The sequence below is a fragment of the Hyla sarda genome, chromosome 4 (assembly GCF_029499605.1).
Source record: "Hyla sarda isolate aHylSar1 chromosome 4, aHylSar1.hap1, whole genome shotgun sequence".
Lineage (NCBI taxonomy): Eukaryota > Metazoa > Chordata > Amphibia > Anura > Hylidae > Hyla > Hyla sarda.
Genome location: NC_079192.1, coordinates 405,271,983 through 405,299,753, shown reverse-complemented (window position 1 = coordinate 405,299,753; position 27,771 = coordinate 405,271,983). Strand labels below are relative to the sequence as shown.

At 43.5% G+C, this 27,771-nt stretch overlaps 1 protein-coding gene across 3 annotated transcripts in view; it reads right to left on the bottom strand.

Annotated features, from left to right (window-relative positions):
- Positions 1-27,771, bottom strand: part of ATXN10 (ataxin 10) — a 257,913-nt gene that overhangs the window by 134,171 nt on the left and 95,971 nt on the right. For all 3 annotated transcript variants that reach the window (XR_008843212.1, XR_008843213.1, XM_056517502.1), the window contains exon 10: positions 2,956-3,019. Coding sequence is in view for 1 of the 3 variants with exons in the window: in XM_056517502.1 (XP_056373477.1) it covers positions 2,956-3,019 (64 nt within the window). In the remaining 2 variants the exon portion in view is untranslated. The remainder of the gene's footprint in view (positions 1-2,955; positions 3,020-27,771) is intronic.

Sequence of the window (27,771 nt, the reverse complement as noted above, 5' to 3'; positions counted from 1 at the left end):
CTGCTTTGGTCTGCAATCTCAAAGCCAAAAAAGTAACTGGATTAGAAAAAAATAAATAAATAAAAGAAAATAAATACAGCGGGTCCTCATATTGTCTTTCCTGGCATGGCACAAATACAAAATGCCATTGTTGTAGACCAGAGCAACTGGATTTGGGTTTGCTTTAGCCATAGGTTTTCCTAAACCATAATTATACGGGCGGCTGCCAGAGAGGCAGAAGTATTTAGAAGCTACCTCACAGAGGCTTTTCGGGATTTTCACAGAAATAAAAAAAGAACAGAAACTGTATCAGAACGCAAGTTTGTATCTTCTCTAGATCCGTTCATGTCTGGTGTGTAAACAGCAACACTGGACGAGTGCATCCGAGCTGACCGCCGGGAGCGAACAGCCAAACCAGAGGCAGGTAATGCGCGAGCCAGTCCTACATTCTCTGTAAACCGGCTGGAGACGAAGGAGGATGACGTATTGTAGACACATAAGGGGTTCTAGGAGACTAGAAAAATGGATTGCGTTGTAACAAACTGCACCAGTTTAGCCCTGTGGCTGTGTTTGGTATTGCAGATAAGCAGCAATTAAGGGGAACCAGTCACGAGACGGCAACATGTTATATATGGTAAAATCTTCTTTTTCACCATCCCCAGGGACGTTAGGATATAAAGATAGAAAGTCTCCCCTGTCGGCTCTGTAAGTAAGCCCCTGAGCGGGGAGCTATACTTACCTATTCCTGTCTTTTCTATCTGTAATCATGCCACCTCAGTATGACTGACAGCCGAGTCACTGCTCTGGTCCCTACGCAGACAGAACAAAGCATGACGTGGGCCGAGCCCAGGCTGTCAATCACGTTGTGGGGGTGTGATTACAGCGCAGCAGACAGGACTAGGTAAGTATCAACTGAAAAGGTGCAGATAGAAGTAGGCACTGCTGGAATAGCCCAAGATGGTATGGTACAGTTCATATAAAGGTGGCGGCAGGACAGCGAAACACTGCATAAAAGGTGGTGCTCATTTGTGGAAGAGTCCAAGCATAATGTGAAAATCCATATGAAGAAGAAAAACAAAAGGCACTCACCCATACAGTCAACTTCTCGCTTTATTTCTTAAAAGACCATATAGACGTAGAGCTGCAACATGCAGCAAAAGCAGGTGGAAGACTAGGTAAGACTAGGTAAGTATAGTTCCCGCCAAGAAGATTAGTTACTGGGCCGGAGGGGGAAACATTCTAACTTCATATTCTCACCATCCCTGCGGCAGTAACGTCCCGGGGATGGTGAGGAAGAAGATTTTACCATATATAACATGTTGCCATATGTAATACAGGGTGGCATCTCATTACCTGTTCCTTTTTTTTTTAAGTGGATAGGGCTGAAACGCAATCACAAACACAGCCAATGAGTGGAGTGGCGCTGTTTTGGCCGGATAGGAACGTGGTTATAAAATGTCAACTGTGACTACAAGACAGATTCTCTTTACTGTTATCATGGGTAGGCCACTCTACAAATAGTCTGAATAAAAAGAATAAAAAAAATAAAAGGGCGTACTAGTGAACCATGCCTGGTCCAGGGAAAATATATAAGAAAATGCACTTACCGGATGATCTTGGGCACCAAGCGCAACACCTCGGAGATCATGTAGACTCCTTAAGTTATGAGTCAGCTGCCCCTCCACCTGACCGGAAACGGCAGTGGCAAGCTGGTAAAATAGAAAACATCCACTATTCCATATTCCATTAATAGCAGGGATGCTCGAAACGCGTTGTTTATGGAATAAATTTGCATGTTTGCTGTTGTAGGCTTATGACTGCTGGTTCCGGTCAGATGGGGGGGCAGCTGACCCATAAGAATAAATCTTGTTACTCTCCAATTCTGGGAGAGGCGCCATCATTCCGTCCATTTTTCATTCACTATAGTGGCCTACACAGATCTGTGAGTCACGGCCATGACACTATTCCCATCACTCTTCTCCTGGTAAAGTGGTTTCAGTCAGAGTTTGCATCCCAAGTACTGCACATTTACACAATTTACTACACGATGCCATGAGTCCTCTCCTGATCACTTGTATTAGAGGTATTCCAGGAAAACACTTTTTTAAATATAAATGTATATCTCAACTAGCTCCAGAAAGTTAAACAGATTTGTAAATAACTTTTATAAAAAAATCTTAATCCTTCCAGTAGTTATCAGCTGCTGAAGTGGAGTTGTTCTTTACTTTCTGACGACAGTGCTCTCTGTTGACACCTCTGCTTGTCTCAGGAACTGTCTGAAGCATTGCATGTTTGCTATGGAGATTTGCTCCTACCCTGGACAGTTCCTGAGACAAGCAGAGGTGTCAGCAGAGAGCACTGTTGTCAGACAGAAAAGAACAACTCAACTTCAGCAGCTGATAACTACTGGAAGGATTCAGATTTTTAATAGAATTCATTTACAAATCTGTTTAACTTTCTGGAGCCAGTTGATATAAAAATAAATAAACAAATTGTCTGCTTCCCCCCAGACAGTGTTTTATTCAGTCATTAGACCAGTGTGCCTCCAGCTTTTGCTAAACTGAAACTCCCAGCATGCCCGGACAGCCAAAGGCTGCCATGACTGTGCAGACATTGCCGGCCCCCATAGATGGCAATGATTTCCGCTGAAAGAATGAACAAGTAAATTCTTTCGGCAAAAGGAACCCCCTCCATAGTGTGCACTGTGCAGCGGAATCCCATTGACAGTAATGAAACTCTGTTGTATAGGAATTTCCAAACAGAAACCCACTCAGAAATTCTATATAGTGTGAACCCAGCCTTATCCTGCCCACTTGGGACCCTTGTTCTTGTCACCAGTGGGGGCTCCAGCAGTCAGATCTCAACCTTCTGTCTGATCTTCGGAATAACCCAATATATGAAGGGGAAAAAAATAACACTGAACTCACCTACTGTATATGTGTCATTTTAAGATGTTTTATCACCAGAAAAGGATACAAGGATTGTTGTCATCAATACTGCAGCTATCCAGGATGAGGGGAATACCATCTAGGTGAAAAATCTGGAAAAAACAGAAAAAGATTCTAAGAAACTTGAAGGCTTTTACTTAATCGGCACCCATCATTCCCAGACTCCCATACGATCTATATAAAAGGAGCAGATTAGCCATTCGGAGCTCCGTAAAATCTATGTAACCAAACATGTAGGATCTCAAGAACAGTTATAAAATAAGGCTATGTTCACACGGGCAGGGTGCATTTCCATGCGGACATTCCCCTGCCAGCGGACCACTTGGAAATGCACCATCTCATAGCTGGCAACGCATTACCGTGTGGAGTCCGCAGAAAGAATAGACAAGTCTATTTTTTGTACGGACACTGGAATTTGAATTTCCGATAGAGGTTTCCGGTGCGGAAATTCTGCCATGTGAACAGCGCAGCAGAATCCCATTGAAATCTCCATGCAGAAATTCCATTGTGTGAACATTGCCTAAATCTTTTTGACATAAGCACCAAAAGTTGCTTGAAAAGCCAACCCTTTCCACAGAAGAGGTCAATATGGAAATTAAAATGGTATTCTACTACTTTAAAATGTATCCCCTATGCAAGATACAGAAAAAGTGTCTGATCGTGGGGAGGTCCAACCTCTGGCACCCCTGCGATCTCAAGAAGGCGACCCCATCTCGATCTATGCATGGAGACACTCTGGCTCTGTCTATGGGAGCGCCGGAGATAACAGAGTACAACGCTTGTGTATCTCTGGTGCTCCCATAGAGAATGCATGGAGCAGGCAGACAGAAAATCAAGGCTCAATTCTGGAGATCACGGGATTGACACCCTATGATTAGACACTTATCCCCCGATACTGTGGATAGGGAATACATTTTGAAAGGCGTGGAGTACGTGTCAGTCACAGCACAATCTGGTATAGATGGGGGTGGTGTTTTCATAAAGGTGGTCTTTTAGAGAGGCATTACAGAAGTTTTGAAACAAATTTTTAATATAACCTGACACATAAGAATGACTCTATGCCTTATAGTTTTTTCTTAAATCTATAAGGCCTTCACTTTAACGCAAAGCTTTGTTTTAAGCTCCAGAACTCCGAAGATTCACTTCTTAATATTTCTTCATATTTTTGTATTTCTGTACAGAACTCCTAAAAGAGTTGAAAGGGTCAAATTCTCTATGCCTTCAGCCACCACTAGGTGGAGCCTAGAGTATACAATGCTACCATAAAGAGCTTTTAAGCTCCCTCTAGTGGTGCCTGCAGACAGGAAGAACTGAATCATTTATCTCTAGGGCTTTACTGGGGATTTGAAGCTCTGACAAGCGTAATTACACATTAAGATATCGGCTCTGATTCATCAATCAGCTTAAACCCTAATTGTCTGGTTTTTCCCACAGCAGCCAATCACAGCTCAACTTTCATATCTTAACAAGCGCTTGTAAAGTGAAAGCTGAGCTGTGATTGGTTGCTGTGGGAAAAACCAGACAATTAGGCTTTTTGATAAATATGCGCCATCATCTCAGAATATTGAGCTTTCATAAACAAAAAACACAATAGCAACTAGAGATGGCGGTATGACCAAATATATCACGGTATTTTTGTAACTTATGGCGGTTCCACGGTATATAACGGTATTTATCCCCCTCCAAATCATCTGACCCCCGCGCGCTGTTCTGCTTCTCACTCCCACCCCAAATTAATTATCAGCCCAGCCCTGCGCTGTCCCCATCGGGGTAAATACTCACATGTCACCCGCAAGCGCTGCCCTCCTGGTCCTCCTGTTTGTTGCGGGCAGCCAGCACTGACACTCTATACTGTACGCTGTATCCCTATGATTGGGCTGCAACAGATAAACAAAATAAACTTTGACGCACCTTCCTACGTCGGCCTCGCACTCTTCCTGGGGACGGGAACGTCAGAGAGCCATCAGCCTATCACCGGCCGCAGCAATGTTCCGCCTCGGCCAGTGATAGGCTGAGCCCACTGTCATGTAAGAAGCCGGCTTCTTACATCACAGTGGGCTCAACCTATCACCGGCCGAGGTGGAACATCGCTGCGGCCAGTGATAGGCTGATGGCTCTCAGACGTTCCCGTCCCCAGGAAGCAGGTCCGGACCGACAGGGGAAGGTGCGTTAAAGTTTATTTTGTTTATCTTTTGCAGCCCGTGCATAGGGATACAGCATACAGTATAGAGTGTCAGCGCCAGCGGCCCGTAACAAACAGGAGGACCAGGAGGGCAGTGCTTGTGGGCGATATGTGAGTACTTAGCCCAATGGGGACAGCGCACCGCTGGGCTGATAATTGGGGGCGGGGGGGGGTAGGGGGGGTAGGAGAACAGCGCTCGCGGGTCACATATGATTAGTTCCCCGATGTGGGGAAAGCACAGCGCTGGGTCGATAATTCATTCATTCCCGAGGGGGAGGGGCCCAGGCAGTATTGCGGTATGGGAAAAATGTATATCGTGCAGCACAAAAATTTCGGTATTCGGTATGAACCGGTATACCGTCCAGCACTAACAGCAACATTCCATTTAAGAAGTTATGAAAATAAAATAAAAATTCCAGAAACATCAAACCTCAAGGCCACTTAACATCGTAATCCATTAGCTATATGACATAACAGTTGATTTAAGCTCTCCGGTAAATAAAGCCGCATTAAGGGTGTGCCCTCCATCCCGGGCTGCCCAATTTTTAAGACATTCCTCTTTTTTCATGTGTTCAATCAAGTGAATTAAAGTGATACATTATATCCAGTTGGTCAAGGGCAAGGACTGCATTTACAATGGGCTGGAGATACTTCTTCAATGTCATTGAATAAACAGGCAGCAACAACCCATAGCTCCTTGCACCCCCCCCCCCCCTTCCATAGCGACAGACTTCTGAAGTTCTTCAATCACCTTAGGCATAGCAAACGTTTACCTTTAGAAAGCTGGGAAGTGACTTCAAGTGTTGTCCAAATACCTGAATGAAAGATTGCCATCCTACCAAAAATGTGAAGTGTGGAGGGAGAGAGAGCTTTGTATGAGTAAATCACCTCCACCCTGCGCTCCATTGCGAACAATCCCGGCCCTTATAGAGGCGCTTCAAGTGCTACACATATTTTCAATTAGCTCTGAGTTTCTGAACACCAATTGTTAGAGCATTTCACTTTCAAGACTGTTTGATAATTGTGCAAAAGGAACACTCCCTGCAATATCATCGAAATATTGGTTCACCTCCAGGTCAGGAAGGAAATCATTTTTTTTTATGTATATTTTTAAAAGGAAAAAACTAAATAAAATTATACATTATATTTTTTTTTTTATAAAAAAAAGGGTCTTGAAAAAAATTCTTAGTATGGTAAGTGAAGAAGATAATGCTAGTGGTAGAATGACATTTTTCATTTTCCACCGTAGGTCCCAGCAGAAGTCAACTTCTTAAGTAGGGTTCAGCGCCTTCTTCAGGCTAATAAAGCCTCCTATACACTGACACTACTTAGTTTGCCAAAAACAAGAGATACTTTTTCCAGGAATTAAATTATACTTCCCATCCCCAGATTTTTTTTTTTTTTAAAGCCTTGGTGTTGTAATATTTATATATTTAAAGGGGTACTCCGGTGAAAAACTTGTGTTTTTTAAATCAACTGGTGCCAGAAAGTTAAACAGATTTGTAAATTACTTCTATTAAAAAAGTCTTAATCCTTCCTGTACTTATTAGCTGCTGAATACTACAGTGGAAATTCTTTTCCGTTTGAAACACAGAGCTCTCTGCTGACATCTTGACATCTCTGTCCATTTTAGGTACCGTCCAGGGTAAAAGGAAAAAGGAAATCCCCATAGCAAACATATAATCTAATGATTCCAAGTATGGTGAACTAATATATATATATATATATATATATATATATATATATATATATATATATATACACACACATATACATACACATATACACACACACAACTGGACAGTTCCTAAAATGGACAGAGATGTCAGCAGAGAGCACTGTGCTCGTGATGTCAGCAGACAGTTCTGTGTTTCAAAAAGAAAAGATTTTCCGCTGTAGTATTCAGCAGCTAATAAGTAAGCTAATAGAAGTAATTTACAAATCTGTTTAACTTTCTGGCACCAGTTGATTTAAAAAACACAAGTTTTTCACCGGATTACCCCTTTAAATGGGTAATGTCATTTAAAAAAAAAAAAAAAACTTGTGTTTAGACCCTGACAGATCACAAAGAAGATACAAAAAGTAAGAAAAACACTGGCGCTGTTGGACAGAGTGACCGTGTATAGTTGCTTAGGTACTGTAAAATGGGTCCCCATCATACCATTATTAAATATTCTACAGATAAAATTGTTTAGCTGATACATAGAAACACTGATCTGCCTGTCTTTAATGCTCAATTCATTATGGTTTTAGAACAAATGGAGCGCTAGTACTAAACAATTTTATCTGTAGATGACGAGAAAGAGTTGTGGAAGTTTACGGGATTCTGTGCCATGTGACCTGGACAGCCTCATAATGTAAGTCTATCTGGCTGTCGTTCTGGCCTCAAACCAGTGGGGAGAGAAGTGTACAGCTGCCCGCTTCATTCTCGGCTCGTTCATGCCATCAGTCAGGATCTGAACACTCAGACCCCCGTGTCAAACGTTATCTTCATTGACAGGTACGATTTCATTCGTACCCATTTTTACAAATACATTCAACTTCAATTATAATGGGTTTACTCTGTATTAACTGTGGAAGACAAATTCTGCAAGTTCTTGTTTGTATTGACCTTTAGTTATGAATCGTATGACTCCTCCTTATTCTGCCTTCTACTACCAAGTCAATTAAAGGAGGGCTCCGGCGCAAATGAACTTATCCCCTATCCACAGAATAGGAAATTAGTAGCTGATTGCGGGGGGTCCGACTGCTGGGATTTTCAGGGTGGGATCCCGCCTCTCCCAGTGAGTAGGCGGCATGAGCTCTATTCTTTTCTATAGGTGTGCTGATGATGCCCAAGTGATGTACTTTGGTCTTTTCGACGCTCCCATAGAAATTAACGGAGCGCGTGCTGGCTGCAGCACAACACCTCACTGAGGTCCTGTCCCAGAGATCGCGGGGGTCCCAGTGGTTGGACTCCCTGTGATGAGCTGCTTATCCCCTATCCTGTCAATAGTGAATACGTTTATTTTCGAGATCTCTTTTAAGTCAACTAGTCCATTGCTCTGGATCAGATACTTTGACTTGTCTGTGCAGTTCTGTGCGGATTATAGTGTATTTGTTACAAGTTTGTACTCATTATCTTGTGTGTTTCTAATTCTTTGCTCTTATTCCTATTTTTCTATTCTTGTGTGGTATTTTGAAGTTGCTGCAGATTTGCTCAGGTTCTACTAGCAAGAAGTAGTTCAGAATTTCAACAAGGATAATGGAAGGACAAGGACAGCTTCTACTGTTGATAGGTTAGACATCAGGAAATATGTCTTGGATAAGATTAGGGACAGTAAACTAGGGCCAGTCTCTGTCATCTTCTGCTTCATTCCTGACTGCCATAATTATTTACATCCCTTTTTGTTTTATCATTTTCAGTTCCAGCCACTTGTTGGTTACTATTCTCTTTACCTTTCAGTGCCGATACAGTACGTACTTTTGTATGTTGCTCAGAGATTTCTACTCCTAAAAAGACATTTCCAAGGATAGCCAACTCTATCGGGCACTGAAGAAACTTGGGGGCTTTTTGGCTTTAGAAATCTGTTGGAGATCAGAATAGATAGATTCCACGAATGTGATCTTTAAGTGCAGTATTGGGTGGACAGCCCTTTGAGGAATCATGGTGACCATAGGAAATTAATGGGTTCCTGCCATCTATTGGGAACTTTAGCAGAGGAATACCTGGAAGGCTGTAGGCCATAACAAATAAAAAGTGCAATTTCCTCTCCAACAGAGGCCACCTATATTATTGAAGCCCTCTTATGAGACAAAGGGGCTTTTAGGCCCCTTCAGATCCTGGGAGCTATCTGTAACTTCTGAACTTATGGGGACACAGGGAAGGAGCCTCTCCTGTCTACACATTCCTAAAGTTTCTATACTAGAAGAATTCACAATTATTTTGGCCATATACTTCAATAATTATACTATCATTCACCTGGTCTGATATCTTTTACTGCCTACAATGAACATTAGATAGAAGTAAGAAGCTAAGTGTGTTCTCTGTTGTATACCCTTAAGCTGAAGTGTGATCACTCAGCATGCTTTTTATGTAGAAACCAATCTCCCTTTTCTCTCTTATCCAAGACCAGAAGACCTCATAAATCTATGTCATTCATAACAATTCAGCTCCTTTCGAAACAAAAATATTCATTGTTCTGCCGTGCTATTCATACTAGTAGGAGATAACAACCAGACTGAAAACAAGGTACACGATTTGGCATCTATGGTCAACAGGTACCGAACCTTCATCGATCTGGAGAATGAGGGTCCTGCCTTTGTCAATTCAAAAAGGCCTTCAGCAGTAGTGGGAGGCGCTATGATCTGCAAACTAGACATAAATGTGGGACCCACTGATAAATGAGGGTTCCATAACATACATATCAAGCATAATGGCATATGCAATAAATGGCCAAGCTGTGAAAGTGTCTTTAAAATGGGTACTCTGTCGAAAAACATCTTATCTCCTATCCAAAGGATAGGGGATAAGAGGTCTGATCGGGGGGGGGGGGGGGGGGGGGTCCCCACGATCTCCGGCGCAGCACCCCAGTCATCCGTGCATGAAGTGAACTCCGCTCTGTGGAGGATGACTGGCGACTACAGCCACCAGGCCCCCTCCATTCATGTCTATAGAAGCAGGTGTGACGGCTACATACTAGTCGTCAGGCACCCTCCCATAGACATAAATGGAGGGGGTGTGAGGTCACGAATGCGGAAGCTCCAAGCTTCCGTGTTACAGACACGCCACTGCTGGCCCAGAGATCTCGCTGCTGGGGACCCCCGCGATCTAGGTGGCAGCACCCCAGACATCCGCAAACTTCGATCTGTGCCGGATGACTGGCGATGCGGGGTGGAGGCTCGTGACGTCACCGTCACTCCCCCTCTATTGTCTTCTCTATCTACTAGAGTAACCTTTCACTGTAATGCTGTACGGATCACTTTCCAGCAGCCTCCTCCTTATCAGACAGAACAGGAAGTCTTCGCTTAGTATTAAATGGGCTCTATCAAGATACAAAAACTTTCAATATGTTGTAAAGCATTCAAAACCAATAGGTTTTACAATTGCTTTCAGTAGAAAATTTTCGGTACAGTGGTCCCTCAACATGGTAATTCGTTCCAAGTGAACCATCGTTCGTTGAAACCATCGTATGTTGAGGGATTCGTGCACTGTAAAGTTTAGGAAGTTATACTCACCTGTCCCCGCCGCTACGGCCCGTCACCACTGCCCTGGATGTCGCCCTCCATCGCTGTCGCCGCGTCCCCGCCGCTCAGGACCGTCTCTGCTGCCCGGGGTCATCGCTCTTCATCGCGGTCATCACGTCGCTCCTATTGGATGACGGGACAGCGTGCGTGGCGACGTGATGACGACAAAGGAGAGCGACGGCGATGCAGCGTAGAACGAAGAGGACGGTCCGGAGCACCGGGGACAGCTGAGTGACCATCACCGGACCACAGGGGGCACCTTAAACGGCTATCTGGTGGAAGCTGAAGCAGTCTGTGCTGACGGATAGCCATCTATGTGATGGCCCCGACATACAAAAGCATTGTATGTTGATGCTGCCTTCAACATGCAATGGCCTTTGAGAGGCCGTCGCATGTTGAAATTATCGTTTGTCGGGGCCATCGCAGGCCGGGGGATCACTGTATTTCATACCGAAAAAAACAGTCAGACAAATGCCCCCCTGCCTGCTTGGACACCTACTAGTCCTGCTGTGTCCATGCGTCATCACCAACATCATGGACACACTTCCTTGATTGACAGCTGTGAGCGCAGTGCTTACAGCTGGAGAAAAAATCCTCCCACTGTCAGCTTGTGTCCCGCTACTGTAAGTAAAGACATGCTGAGAGTTGTAGTTTTGCTAATGCTAAGGTAGATGTGAGCAGACAGCATACTGAGGAAGGGGGCGGAGACCTGCACAGTGAGGCCACGCCCCCTCCCTTTGGGAGGAATTCAGACTAGTGAGCTAAATTAAAAGTGCAATAAAAAATAAATAAAAGGTGCTGGACGTATAAAAATGTACATGATCAGGATCAGTGATATGTTTAAAAAAAAAAATTGTTGGATCTGACTGGTATGCTTTAAGCTTAGTGGTCAAAATTATTTTCTAACTTAGATGGAAAAAAAAAAAATTTAGAAAGAAAATCTCCAAAAATCTTACTTTTAAAAGACTGAAGAACAATGAAGAATTTTATGGAAACATTTGAGGGAAGTCCCTGTTTGACACAATCATTTGTTACATTTTTTGGTAATTTCATCATTACTTTGCTGCTATATTTGGCTCAACAGCATGGCCATCTTGATGTTCTGACAGCTGGGTGCTACCAAAGAAAATATGCAATTGGTAATGGAGAACAAATATTATCTTTATTACGCTTGCAGCTTAGAAGATTACGTTAGCTGTATTAAGCACATATATTTCCTCGGCCAAAATAGCATGTCGTTGTACAGACTTGCTTTCCAAAAGGTAGCAGCCACCAGGCACTGTGCTGTCAATCTTCTTTAGTGCAAACACTATGAGCGGAGCCTCGCTGTTCCCTCTGTGATGCGCTGTCCACCATACATAGTAATCGGAACTACTACTTTTTGCCTCTGTACCTTAAAAAAGTCCTTTCCAATTTGAGAATGTACAGAAGTGGATAGAGGTGTCTAGACGGCATGGTAAGGCAATGGTTAAATATCCTCCAGTTGCATTGTCATGACTTGGCTGTTTGGATGGAGATTTAGTGAAAGGGCATCAATCCATTAGGCCTCAGGATATATTAATCAGGCATTGCCCTGATGCCAAGGCTCGACACAGGCTGTATCCTAAGTAGCTTACATTGCTGACTGATGTTGTTATCAGTTTCAGCTCCTGTTGCTTTTTTTTCTCTTAGTTCTGAAATAATAAGAAAAAAGTGCATAGGTGCTTCTTTTAAAGGGGTACTCCGCTGGAAAACTTTTCTTGTTTTTAAATCAACTGGTGCCAGAAGGTTAAACATTTGTAAATTACTTATATTTAAAAATCTTAATCCTTCCAGTACTTATCAGCTGCTGTATGCTCCACAGGAATTTCTTTTCTGTCTGACCACAGTGCTCTCTGCTGACACCTCTGTCCATTTTAGGAAATGTCCAGGGTAGGAGCAAATCCCCAGAGCAAACCTCTCCTGCTCTGGACAGCATACTTCAGCTGAAGGATAAAAGATTTTTAAATAGAAGTAATTTACAAATCTATTTAACTTTTTGGCATCAGTTGATTAAAAAAAATGGTCAAGGTGGTTTCAAACAACTTCCTTTCATGTTATAGCCTGGGGGATTCCTAATATTTTTGTAAATTACTTAATTTACCAAAAATAATCAGTCATTATTCCAGAAAAAAACGCTTCATAATTGCAGCCACTGGGTGACTTACTTCTCTACAATCTGCTGCCCACTGCCTGTTGTCAGGGGAATTTTGTCTCTAGTAACAGCTAGAAAAGGACAAATTATAAGAAATGGGGGCTGAATTTAGTATGTATAAGAGAGGGAGAGAGAATAAAAAAGCCTGGACTTTGTATATGTAAGCAGAGACAGTGGGGGAGATTTATCAAAGGATTTAGACTGGTTTTTGTTATCTAAATTTGTCGCACAGAAAGTCGCAGTCTAAATCTGTGCGACTTTTCTGTGACTTTTGCTCTAGAAGATTTTTAGAACATGATGCATGCAAGTCTATTTTAGACTGAAATGCATTGAAAAATGCATCGGTGCTGAATTTATCAAGTGCGACTTTTCAGCGACAAGTCGCATAGGCTGAAAGTACGCCAAAATGTCAGACCATGTTGGAGCAGGTTTAAATATGGACTAAAGCAGAGATCATGCAGTCTGTGCACAGAATTTATCAAGAGCTGTGCGCCATTTGATAAATTAGGTGCACAATAGACCAGACTAACCCTCTGTAGTTTGGTCTATATTGATGCGGGACATAGACAACTTTGATAAATCTCCCCCAGTCTGTGTGCTGAAGATGATCCACACTGTTCCTCAAAGGTAAATCAAGCCTTCCCTCTAATCTCTCAACAACAGCTGTCCATCCATCCAGCCAATCACTCTGTCTCTGTCCAAATCCTTCACTAAAAGCAGCCCTCACCCTCCTGAGAGATAGACCATGTGATTTCTGCCCTGCACTGATAAGTCATGCTCCCTTTAGTGCCGTGAACTGGGAGGCGAGTGCAGTCTTAGCCAATCAGACACTGAACCTTTCTCTGCTGCTCAGAGCAGGAGGGTCGAGGCCGGCAGAGCTGCAATGATTGCTTGGAGATGTAGGCAAGGGGAGAAAAGGATGGCACAGAATGTCAAACAGAGATGACAACAGAGGCCACAGGAGCAGTTTATATCAGGAAAGATTGTTTACAGGGAACATATCCAGGTAGTGTGGTGGCTTTGGAGCTTGTTTTATACCCCTTTAAGCATCATCTCACCAAGAATCAACTAAAGCAGTCCACCTTCCAGGTATAACTTGCTGCAAAGCCAAATATACTGAAAGCAATAGCAACTTTACTCACGCAGAGAGAGAGATTCTTCGAAGGAGAACTAACTTCCTGATACCGCAGCTACCTAAATATTTTGCCGACTTGCTGAGATCAAAATCTGTGTGATATCCAAGAGATTCATTATTCTTAATACCGATTGTGATTTATATGGTTAGCTAAGACATATTTTGTCTCCAGATGATGTATGGCTAATGGTGTGTGCAAGCTGTGGCACTCTACACGGTGTGCGCTCCTCCCGAGAACCCTGAGGCCTCGGCAGAAGGACGAGCTCCCACATGATCCCTCTCAATTAGGAGAATGGCCTAGGGACAAATCTTCATACTATTTCATCAATGTAACGTTCAATTATTGCCAGCTCCATTTTACGTGCTTGGCAGCAAGTGAATCAACACATGTAGAAAATCAGACATATAGTAAAAGTGAAGGAATTTGCTTTCAGGAAGTTCTTTAAGAGACATCCTGCTCACCCATGCTGCACCTACCCCCTTCAACTTGTGTCTCTACTACTTGTCTGGCGGGTTAATTCCAGCTAAAAATTCTAAAACATGTCATACAGACATGTCAAAAGAGGATTACAGTATTCTCCAATGGTGCTGCAGTTCTCAGTAGAGCACTGTGCCAGGGTAGTAATGTGTAATCATGGTGCAAAAACAGAGTGGACCTCACTCCACAATGCACATTATCCTGCTACTGTAAAAAGTGACGTCACAGTACAGGGACTATATACACAAAGTGATGTCACAGCAGGGAGATCCTGTGATCAGTGATGCCACAATAACAAGGGTAATGACCACATTGCCGTCACAGTACAGGGACTATATACACAAAGTGATGTCACAGCAGGGAGATCCTGTGATCAGTGATGCCACAATAACAAGGGTAATGACCACATTGACGTCACAGTACAGGGAGTATATACACAAAGTGATGTCACAGCAGGGAGATCCTGTGATCAGTGATGCCACAATAACAAGGGTAATGACCACATTGACGTCACAGTACAGGGACTATATACACAAAGTGATGTCACAGCAGGGAGATCCTGTGATCAGATCAGTGATGCCACAATAACAAGGGTAATGACCACATTGATGTCACAGTACAGGGACTATATACACAGCATGGGTAAAGGTGATCAATGATGTCACTTTATAGAAATAAAAAACACTGATGTCACAGTACAGGGATCATGCACACAAGTGAGTGATGTCAGAGTGTGACATCACAGTAAAAGAAAAAATGTAAATATGATATAAAAGTACAGCAATAATGCGAACAGCAGGGGCATAAACTATTATAGGGTTCTATAGCGAATCTTGGAATGGGGTCACATTCATTTTTTTATACCTTCTTCCATCTTGGGTAGGTATCAATAACCTAACCTTAAAGGGGTACTTTGCTGCTCAGCATTTGGAACAAACTGTTCCGAACGCTGGAGCCGACAGCTCGTGATGTCATAGCCTCGCCCCCTCAATGCAAGTCTATGGGAGGGGGCGTGGCAACCACCATGCACTCTCCCATAGACTTGCCTTGAGGGGGTGGGGCATGATGTCATGAGGTGGCGGGGCTATGATGTCACACGCTCCCAGCACCGGCTCAAGCGTTCGGAACAGTTTGGTCCAAATGCTGAGCAGGGGAGTACCCCTTTAAGAGTGTAAGCTCATCACATGTCTGCTACCTGATAGGCACATCCATGTTCTTTGCTCTTCCTTATGGTTTACAATTGCTGTAAATATGTCCAGCTCACAGCCCTTCTAACTTGCAGATCTACAAATGCCATGAAAGAAGGTCCTAGGTAGAATCATGTATACCTATAATCTGTATGTATACTGTTAAGAAGATTTTAGACTTCATCCGGTACCCATAACCCCAGAGCTCCTTGCAAACATGCATGCTCTTCTTGACAGTGCGCTTGTTTTCTTCCTAGACGAGGGAGAGACAATACACTGCCACACTACTGACTCTTCTTGAGACTATTGTGTCGTTGTCCAGTAGATCATCCTCACTAGTCTTTTGGTTTAAAATGGTTATCCAATATAAGGTAACTTGATTCATTTAGTGTCAAAGTAATGGGCATGCTAACCAAGAATCTGTGCTTGTGTTGGTGGTAAATGGCCATGTCCTGTGTCCCCCATCACACTGCTGGCTTGTTTTTGAGAACTGACTACTTCTGGTTTCAGTGGCCTCCCTAAGACTACAATCCCCTTTCTTTCAAGATGGAAGGCGACTCATTTCCCATCCATCTGTTCCCCACCTACTGCAGCACAGCCACGTTCTCTATGATCCCATGATTTGTCCGACATCACCTGACACACAAGCTGTAAATCTGTGTGATGAGGCTGTAGATCAGTGGCTTCACACACACCACAGACTAAGCAACCAAGCAAGCCCCCTTTCAGCACCTGACTAGTGATGTATTGTCTTGGGCCACAGAGTAAGCTTGGAAAGGTCTGAGACAACATTCATTTTGTAGGGTTTGTGGGGAAATTAAAAAGACAAGAAATTCTATACTAGCCACTAAACCTAGGTAAGCATCGCTCTTCAAAAACTAGACTAAGGCTGGGTTCACACTACGTTTTTGCCATACTGTTTTCAATCCGTTTTTCTAAAGAAAACCGTACGGCAAAAAAGCTGATGGAACAGTATGGAAAAAAGTAAGCCGTATGCGTTTTTAAACAGTATACTGTTTTTAAAAGTGCATACAGTTCAGTCAGTTTTTATAGAAAAAAAAACCCACACGTTTTTGAAAATTTTGTCCATTTTTAATGGGAGGGGTCTTGGGTGGGGACTTTAATATTCAAACGCGCATGTGCAAAGTAAAAACGTATACGTTTTTCCCGAATGGAACCGTATACATGCGCGTTTCCCATTGATGTCCATGTTATAAAAAATGTATGCGGTTGCAGTACGGTTTTTAATATAGGTATATTTTTTTATTTTCCCTACCTCCCCCCTCATAACTTCCCCCCCCCCCTGCTTTTTATATATATGTTTTTTTATTTTCCCTACCTCCCCCTCCCTCATCACTTCCCCCTTTCCCCCTGCTTTTTATATTTTTCTTTTATTTTCCTTACTTGGCTGCGCTTCGGCAGGCCAGGTCAGGTAGCGGGTCTTGCGGGCTGTGGTCAGTGAAACAGTTGAGTGACGTCCTCTCTGCACGGCATCAGTGACGTCACATTTCCTGCAGTCACCGCACGATATCGCAAAAAGCAAAAATCGTGATTCGATTGCTTTCACGATATATCGTGCAGCCCTAGTACATTAGTATCTACTGTCTAAGGCCACTTGAAAACTGGGCTATATGTCGGGAAAGGTTTCCAAGAAAAATTACCAATTCAAAGTAGGTTTTAACCTTTTTTTCTTAAGTTATTTTGGCGGAATTATCAAAATCGTAAAAAATTGTAAACTCTTTAGGTAGGAAACAAGCTGTATGTTAAGACACAGAAATGACTGCGTGAAAGAGCTCAAAGTGACTGCAAAGACATTAGAAGCTTGGTGGATGCTGCACCTCACATACTTCTAGAAATAGATTCTTCTTCAGTGACTGGCAGAGTACCAGCGCCTCCTGTGGGAAGGAAGATTAATACACTATGTGGAAGCAATCTCTCTTTTTAAAAAAAGTCGCCCTTTTAACTTAAAACATAACTATTAAGAGCAGTGTTTTCCAAACAACGCGCCTCCAGCGGTTGCAAAACTACAACTCCCAGCGTGCCCAGACAGCCTTTGGCTGTCCGGGCACGCTGGGAGTTGTAGTTTTGCAACAGCAGGAGGTACACAGGTTGGGAAACACTGATTTAAAAACAGGGCTTATTGTCAAAAACAAACAAAAAATGCCACACCTGTCCACAGGTTACATGTGGTATTGCATCTCAATTCCACTCACGTCACTTACTCTGAGCTGCAATACCAGACACAGCCCATAGACAGGGGTGGCACTGTTTCTAAAAGAAAGTAGTCATTTTCTAACAGTGGACAACCCCTTTAAAATGCAATAATACTGAGAACAATGGTCACAATTTGCTTTCTTCACACAGATTTGCGTACTAAATGTAGGAACAATTGTGTCCAGGTCTATGTTCATCTACAGTCTCAAAGTGGTGGTCAACAGCATACCGCTATGGTCACATTGATCAAGGGAGGGGAATGTTCACACCAACGCAAGGCCATCCCGAAAAGATCGGCATATTTAATCTGACTTGCCTTATACTATTACACTCCTCAGAACAGGAACGCTGGCACCAGCGTAATGGTTGGTGACCTCACCCGCTGTCAGATGAGGCAGGAGATGCTAGCAATAATGAAGCATTCACACTGATGAAGTTCTCATTTCTATGTTCACTGAGGAAGGAACGGAGTATGGTTCGAAAAGAGTCTTAATCTAAAAAGCAGATCTCTAATTCTGAACACCATTGCTCTATTCTTCATGCTAGTATCTCCTGCCACATCTGGCGTCACCAAAGCTTTGCTCCGAGCCTGGGAAAACCGTGTCCGAGAACTACACTACAGGAAGAATTCCCTCAGGGGACCATAAAAAGGAGCCTCCAAAGTTCGACGGGATAGCAAGGCGCTGACACAGACACAGAGGTAAAATGGGAACTGACGTGTTTTACCATCCATGATGCAACGCGTTTCACAGTACAACAGCTTCATCATTACCTCTGTGTCTGTGTCAGCGTCTTGCTATCCCGTCAAACTTTGGAGGCTCCTTTTTATGAACCACTACCGGATGAGGAAAGGCTGCAGTCATTTAACATCATTCTACTTCAAACCATTGTTGCACTTGGTGGAGTGAAACCTCCTTGGGTAAGCGTGCAAATTGTCTTGCCCCCTCCCCTCGTTCATCCCTGGGTTAATACATTACGGAGCGCTGCCTGTCTTTTGTTTCACTCAGGGGACCATGCAATGGTGAGTGGTGCTCGGCACCTCTATATATACCTGTCCCTAACAAGAAGATGATTGTCCGACTATCATTTTTATTATTGTCACTATAAGCGTTGACTATTTCTAAGTACTCCGTATCAGAATTTATCTTGGCGGATTCCTGTTCGTTTATACCGTGTATAGCCGGGGTGTCGTCTTACTAACAATTTTCATAAATATCAATGCATGCATTTACAGTAGTTAGCACTGTTGCCTTGCAGCGCTGGGGTCCTAGGTTCCAAATCCCCCAAGGACATCTGCAAGGAGTTTGTGTGCTCTCCCTGGGTTTGCGTGGGTTTACTCCAGGTACTTGGGTTTCGTCCGACACGACAAAAACACACCAATAGGCGAATTTTAACTCATATTTTGGTTAAATTTAATGGGGTGTGCATATGTTATTTTAAAGAAGTACTCTGGTGGAATATTTTATCATTCCATTGTGACTATGCTGCAAAAAGTAAAATAAACTTCAACTCACCTTACTCTGCTCTCCCTGGGCGGCGATATTCTTCTGTCTTCTGGGCCTGGTCTTGTTGTCCCGTTACATGACACTGTGCTCAGCGTATCACCGGCCAAGGCGGGACATCGCAGCTGGCAATAAGCTGATCGCAGTGTGATGTATCAGGCTCCAGGATGCAGAAGAAGACCGGGCCCAGAAGACGAAAAAGCGATATCGGTGTCCCAGGGGAGCGGCGGAAGGGGAGTTACAGTTTGTGATTTTACTTTTTGAAGCCTGTGCACCAAGGAATGATACAAAATTATAACAGAGTACTCCTCCTTTAATAACTATTTTATGTCTAAATCAATAGATGTAAAATTGTGCTACTTTTAAATATAATTGGTGTTCTTTATGATTTCTTAAAGGGGTACTCCGCCCCTAGACATCTTCTCCCCTATCCGGACCTTACCCCCAGGATCTCGGCTGCAGCTCCCAGCTGTTGCGGCTTCCGGCAGTGCTGGAGGCTCTCATCCTAACGCCTCACGACCACGGTGACGGGAGATCGTGATGTCACACCCCGCCCCCTCAATGCAAGTCTATGGGAGGGGGCGTGACGGCTGTCACGCCCCCTCCCATAGACTTGCATTGAGGGGCGGGGCGTGACGTAACAAGGGGGCGGGGTCGTGACATCACAATCTCACGTCACCGTGGTCGGGAGCCAAAGCCTCCAGCATTTCCGGAAGCTGCAACAGGTGGGTGCTGCAGCCGAGATCCCAGGGGTCCCCAGCGGCGGTGTCTAGGGGTGGAGTACCCCTTTAAGGACCGAGGTTTGTCATGCTTTTCTAGACATTGTTTCTAGACCACAAGAGATAGATGCTAATTAGAATTAATGGACCCCTTATAAGACCTTATTGCTCTTTAAAGATTGGATCTTCCATGTATGGGGTTTAGAGCCGTGAACCACAAGTTCAGCATAAATCCAGTGATTGGTTTTCTGTGGATCAATCTCAGTGTAAATCCACATTAGAAGAAAAAATTCTGAGATTTGAGTACCTCTGAACAAGGCTTGGTCATTGCGACAAGAATAGCTGGTGCCAGGATTTCATTGCTAATTATAAGGGGATTCTCTCTTCAACAGGTGTGGAGCGTAAGCAAAGAATGGTGCGATCGAGAACATCCAGCAAAAGGGGATCCTGTGGATGATACAGCACTCACGAAGGGATAGAAGAACCCGGCACTGGCATTAGAGAGGGAGCGCAGCTGTTCGGCTAAGGATCGCCAGTATAATAAATCACAGCACCCAAGGAAGTGTAAATACTCTATAGGTGGTGCTGCTACATGTAGCACAAGTAGCAAAAGTCCAACAAATGCATAAAATAAATAATATAATATATATATATATATATATATATATATATATATATATATATACGGAGCACTCACCAGAGACCAATGGTAGTGAAGCCAAAGGATGACTTTATTCATGCTTCATGTGAGGCGCACAGAGAATAAGGAGAAGGATCCAAGTGGGGGAGTAGACGCTAATGGGCCACGGACCGTATCACGCTTCACAAGCGCTTCGTCAGGCCACATGAAGCATGAATAAAGTCATCATTTGGCTTCACTACCTTGGTCTCTGGTGAGTGCTCTGTATATATTATCTCTTTTATGGATTTGTTGGATCCTGTGGATGGACAACTCGAAACGGATCAGGGGAGGATGTAGGGAATGTTATTAGCAGGTGGAGCAAAGTCCAGAAACTGCAGCCGAATACAACGCTGTTGTCCATCTAACATGTCCAAACAGGATGAGGTATAAAAGCAGACAACCAGCTACAGGGCCATTGTGTCTAAGAGAAACAAAAGGGAGACTCAAGTGGACATAAGAACAACAAATTGGATCAATGAGCAGTGGAGAAACATGGCCTCATTAGATGGATCCAAATCTCCGAGACAGATTGCCGATATTATGATCAGAACTTGGCACAAGCAGCTTGATTTCAAGAGCTCTTCAGGTGACAACAGTTCAGACTGGTGTGAGGGAAAGTTTTCTAGCACATCTTGCCTCTTCTAATACATATGGATGGACATTTTGAAAGAAGCTAATTTCTAAGCATTGTGGTCAAGTACATGCCCTCATGGCAGCTGTTTTTCCTTTGCAGAAAAAGACTTAACAGGATGGTATACCATGCTACAAGTGTCACACAGTCATGGAATGGTTCTAGGAACATTATGGAGAGTTGTCCTTGCTTTCCAGGCCTTTGTAGTCCCCAGATCTAATCCCTATAGAGCATCTCTGGGATAAGATAGAACTGGCTGTTCAGAACATGTCAAAACCTTCACCTAGTATGCAGAAAGTGTAAGATGAATAAATCCTGTCCCTATGGACCAATATTCCTGGTCAACTATTTTAACTCCAGGTGGATGCTAAGCCAGGAAAATTGCTGCAGTTCTGAAGGCCAAAGGAAGACCAAGGTGCCAAGTGGAAAGAAGGGTGACTCCTGGAAAGTTTATAGGTCTGAGAAGGATAGTGTTCCTCCTTGTGGAGATCACCAGCTGGTTATGGGAGTCCTATAAACCAAGCAATGTTCCTTGGGTGAAAAAAAAAAATGCAAATTAGCTCTCCTCTATAAGAATGAATACACTCTTTATAGGGTCCCTTATATAGGCTGATAGCTTGCAAGGAAATAATGACTTAGACGGCCATGTTCACATGGCTAAAAATGTGCAGAAAATATGGGCGGACATTCCGCACATTTGCTTGTTTCGGCGGCGCTAGGACCACAGTACAGCAGAACCTCATTGAAATCAATGGGGCTCTGCTGCAGAAGAATATTTCCGCAAAATTCTGTTCGGAAATTCCACCGTGTGAACATAGCCTAAAAGAGATATCCCTGGGGAATTGTTTTTAACTATTTAAGTGGGAAATTTAAGAAAACTGAAAAGTGAACAATTCTCTACATCTCCACAAAATAAAATGTATCATTGAGAGCAATTGCACTTAAGCATTGCTTTGCATTGTACCTGTTATTGTCGTCCCAAAATTTCATGCTATACACAAGTTTTTCGTTTTTGTTTTTTTTAAGAGCCAAAGATTAAACGTAAAGTTCACTTTTTCTCGTCTTCTATATGCATTCCTCTAATTATCAAGGTGCATCTCTTTCAAAAGACATTTCGTGAATAGCAGGTAAGCCGGGGATTAAGCTTTTTCTTTTTGATGTACAGATGTTTCTAAGTCAGGTTCCACACCATATTTAAAAAAAAAAAAAAAAAAAAAAAAAAAAAAAAGATACTTAACTCCTGAGCAGCTAGTTGTCACATATTCTCCTGTCTTATCACACATGGGGGCCGAGACTGTGGAACCAATGAGGTTAAAAAGGAAAAAACTAAAATCAAAGCCGAAAAATCGGCAGCAGCAGGATGAATGAAGATGTCTTAATGCCCTATAAGCTCTTTAAGTGACCTACTTAAGAACGGGTATTTTGCAGGTACTTTGTAAGATGATGCATATTTAGTTGGACATGATATTTGAAGCTTCTTTTTACGTAGAATTAAGGAGGATCAAGGGAAAAGACCGGTCATTGTAAACAGTTTTTTTTTTTCGGCACAAGTAAATAATCACCTATATGGAGGCAGCCATGTAGTATATTTAAGTCAATGGCAAAGATCGAGGAATTGTCCATAAAAATTTTCTGATCAGTCTAGAGCAACATTTCCCAACCAGGGTGCCTCCATGCAGAGGACCACACACTACCAAGTGTTGCATGGAAGCATCCTTGTTGGGAAATGCTGCTCTAGAGGACCACACACTTCCATGTATTACAGGTCTGCCCATTCATTCGATGTTCGATTGACATCTATTCTCCTGACCTCCCCATACACAAGCTTGTGTTGAATGAGCGTGCTTGTGTTTTTAATGGCAAGAAGAAAGTAACTGACTCTGCACATTGGATTCTCTTGTTTACCTTAATTGTAGGTTTTGGGATATAGGGCTTACCAATAATTATGGGTAACTATTCTTTGCACTTTGATATGGAATTGCTTTGATATGGAATATACCCTGGTTGTATATGGTACCCCATTCAGTTTTGTAATTCATCATCCCAATGTTATTGTCCATACTGTAAGCATGTTTCCAACGTTGCGCCTAGTGCCTCCATTTTAAACGACTGTATATGTATCATTGCATCTTTTCAATAAAGTTTTTAGATTAGTTTTCTATTTTTTGTGCCTTTTTTTGGAGTTCTTGTGTTACATATTGGTGCACACATGGGACTTCGATCCTAAATTGTACGTGATAAAAAAGTAAGATGCCACCAGACACTTTCTTACTTGACTTGGAGTAATCTTTGGAGAAGACATCAAACTACTTAATGTGATATAACATATCTATTCACACATCCAATGGACTAAATGTCTTTGAATTTTCCATGCAATCCACCACCGGTAGAACCTCGGTGGAGTGGCTCCGGGGATATGAGGAAAATGAAGAAAGGAAAAAAAACACTTGTATAATTGACCGTAGGGAACAGTCTTAAAATAAAATAAAAAAAAGTTTATTTAAAAAAGCATTAGTCCAATGGACTAATAAGCTGTAGAACCTAGTTACGGCGAGCGCTCCGGCAGGTCACAAAGGCCAGGAGTGCGCTCTCCCTCTGTCCTCCGGCGGGCACAGGATTCGCATCGCGGGACGCGACTGCATGCGAATCTTGGGCTGTCACTCACCTCCTCCTTCCGTTTTCTCCATGTTATCACACGGCCGGCGCTCGCATCCCGGCACCTTAATTAGTGTTTGCACCTGTCCCTTCTCTATAAGTATGTGCACCTCCCTCTTGCCAGATATTTGTGTTCCCAGTGCCCTAGTGAAAGTGTTTATTGTGTCTTGCCTTACTGTGTTCCTGACCTACCTGCCCCATGACCTGACCTTGCTCCTGTGCCCCCTGCCTACTGACCTCTTGCTACGTCCCTGTTCTCGCTACCATGCTGCCAGCCCTAACCTTCTGCTATCCTGACTACGAGTTGCCATATTCCTCCTGTCAGGGGTAGCAACCTGGGTGCCGCCTGTCACAGCAAGTCCATCCCACTTTGCGGCGGGCTCTTGTGAAAACCAGCGGCACCTCAGACTCCACTCCATGACATGCCCAAAGCCATCATTCACACAGACTCAGCGGATCAACTACCTCCTTGCCGCTAAAAAATCTATTTTATAACTTCACTCATACTTACCCATGGTTTCCTCAGGGTTAGAGTTGAGCAAATCTACAGTTAGATTTGGCAAACCAGAATCTAACTTCTCAGCAATCCTTTAGTCCTTTACTGATTTCCAAGTGTTATGATATTCCGGAGAAGTCTGGAGTGAGAGAGTATACTAGACTTTTCCATGGAGTTGTTACAACTTTTACATGATTAACTTAATCTAAAGCAGATTCATTGGATTTGGCTTTGGTGAATCTTACCGAAACCGTACATTCGCTCAACTCTACTCAAGATATTGCCAACCTTGGAAGAACCATCTTTAAACAACTTTCAAAAAGCTCTAAATAATATCCAGCCCTATAAGGAGATACAGAGGTCATAAACCAAAGAAGTCCCTAAATACTGGTGCCTTCCTCTAGTTACCATAGTGTTCTCCACTTTGTTGGATAACCCTTTGATGATATTTGGAATATTTATCATTGCTGACCCGGCTCAACAATACATTATAACTCTACCTTGGTGACTTAAAATGACAGTCCTTCAAGAGATGGACACTGAATATGAAATCTAGCATGGCATGGCTACTCTTGGACATTTCCAACCCATAAAAGTCTTATGGGTACACTATTTTGGCTACAAAAGTTTGTAGCTGCTCAGTAGTGTGCACATGAAGAACTACCCGATTCAAACCATACCTTTTCCAGCAGGGTTATTTTGATTTTCCACCACATAGAGGGCTCTTTACCATAGTGGTTGACATCTACAGAGACATCCTGGTGGAGGAATGCTAGATCTCCAAAACCAGGGGGACTCAAAGTGAGAGAACTGGGTAAGCAGCCTAACTCAGCTGCATAACTTAACTTTCAGTAACACTATGGGAAGGAACATTTGTCTAAATAAAGAAATGGAGATGAAGAATGCTACCCGTGACAAGAGCTATAATTATATGACATCCCGGGAAACAGCAGAAACTGGAGAGTCTCCACCTTTGCAATATCATCCGGTTGTGTTCTCAGAAAAAAGCCATATATTTCAGTAGAGAATGCACATGACACAGGTAACATAGTGAAACACGTTGCTCCCCAGTCATGCAGGCAGTAAAGTACAGCTGTTATAAAGAGAAGATAAAATAGGTGGACATAGGAGGGGGTTTTCCAGCTTTGGATAACAGGGACTAATTGGTTTGAGCTACACTTCAGGAACTAGATTATAGATGCTGATTCCTATGGTCACTTTTATTTATTCTTTTATACATCATCATCAGGTAACTGCAGAACTGTACTCCCTATTCTGGTGGGGGAGTCACTGTGTATATACATTACATTACTTATCCTGTACTGATCCTGAGTTATATCCTGTATTATACTCCAGAGCTGCACTCACTATTCTGCTGGTGGGGTCACTGTGTACATACATTATATTACTTATCCTGTACTGATCCTGAGTTATATCCTGTATTATACCCCAGAGCTGTACTCACTATTCTGCTGGTGGGGTCACTGTGTCCATACATTATATTACTTATCCTGTACTGATCCTGAATTATATCCTGTATTATACCCCAGAGCTTTATTCCCAGTTGAGCTGGTCATTCACTGAAAAAACTGTCAACATTGACATACACACCTCTTGGTTGAGCTCCAATAATTCAGGGGAAGAAGGATATGCTAAGCAGCTCTCTGATGCCTCATTTTGGATATAGTTTTCCTCCAAGTCAATGTGTGACTGCGATAAGAAGCCTTAGTATATGTCCGAGAACGTAAGCCAATCCAGACAAGGCTAAGGATAATGGTTCTCCTTGAGGAGAGATGTAAGCACTTTATGCACCACTGGAAATTGTGGGAAGAAAGATATGGCTCTGTTCCCCGTCCCTGTCAGCTCTCAGGGTACGGGAACAGATTTAAAAGCGTGGCGCGCAGATAACATAGTACTGCGCAGGCGCAGCACTACGCAAATAGCGTAGGGCTAATGTAGGCAGCGCTAGGAGCCTAGCGTTAGCCCTAAGCTATTTGCGTAGTACTGCGCATGCGCAGTAATACGTTAGCTGCGCGCGAGGCTTTTAAATCTGTTCCCGTACCCTGAGAGCTGACAGGGAACAGAGCCGTGCTCGCGCTTGGCATTCTTGTGACACCGCTAGTGGGCACAGGGACCCCGCTAGCTGTGATGGTAGCGATCGCGTTCACGGGAGGCATTCTTATGACACCGCTAGTGGGCACATGGATCCCGCTAGCGGTGGGGATTGATCGTGCTCGCGGGGACACTGGCTGACAGGCGCAGCGGGGAGACACAGAAGCACACTGGGACAAGTGAGGGCGCCGCGCTGGGCTCCACAATTCATCCGGAGGGTGGGGGAGGGGCCTGACCGGTATAGCGGTATGGGCAAAAATCCATACCGTGGGAGGAAAAAAAAAAACTGTATCCGGTTCATACCGGTATACCGCCCAGCACTACTTTCATGATCCACTTATCAAGGAGAAACATAATTCAGGAGAACAATTAAAAGGGGTTATCCGAATACACACCACCTTGTTCACCCCTCCAGGTCTCCTGATTTCTTGCCACTTCCGAGACAGACTCATTTTGGCATTAATGACCCATTAAATCAGGTGTCCTCAAACTTTTTAAACGGGGGGCCAGTTCATGGTCCCTCAGACCGTTGGAGGGCCGGACTATAGATATCAAAACATTAACAAATTCCTATGCACACTTATATATATCTTATTAGTGGACTACCACTTTAAGTACGCAGCACAGTTCCCCCCCCCCCCCCACATTAGGTTGGCAGTATAGATCCCCCCACATTAGGTTGTAGTTCCCACACCTTAGGGTTGGCAGTACAGTTCCCCCACATTAGGGTTGGCAGTACAGTTCCCCCACATTAGGTGCAGTACAATTCCCCCACCTTAGGTGCAGTGCAATTCCCCCACCTTAGGTGCAGTACAGTTCCCCCACCTTAGGTGCAGTATAGTCCCCCCACATTAGGTGCAGTATAATGTTCCCCCACATTAGATGCAGTATAATGTTCCCCCACATTAGGTGCAGTATAATGTTCCCCCACATTAGGTGCAGTATAATGTTCCCCCACATTAGGTGCAGTATAGCTCCCCCAAATTAGGTGCAGTATAGCTCCCCACATTAGGTGCAGTATAATGTTCCCCCACATTAGGTGCAGTATAGCTCCCCACATTAGGTGCAGTATAGATCCCCCAAATGAGGTGCAGTATAGCTCCCCACATTAGGTGCAGCATGTTCCCCCACATTAGGTGCAGTATAGCTCCCCACAATAGGTGCAGTATAATGTTCCCCCACATTAGGTGCAGTATAATGTTCCCCCACATTAGGTGCAGTATAATGTTCCCCCACATTAGGTGCAGTATAATGTTCCCCCACATTAGGTGCAGTATAATGTTCCCCCACATTAGGTGCAGTATAATGTTCCCCCACATTAGGTGCAGTATAATGTTCCCCCACATTAGGTGCAGTATAGCGACCCCCATTAGGTGCAGTATAATGTTCCCCCACATTAGGGGCAGTATAGCTCCCATTAGGTGCAGCATGTACCCCCACATTAGGTGCAGA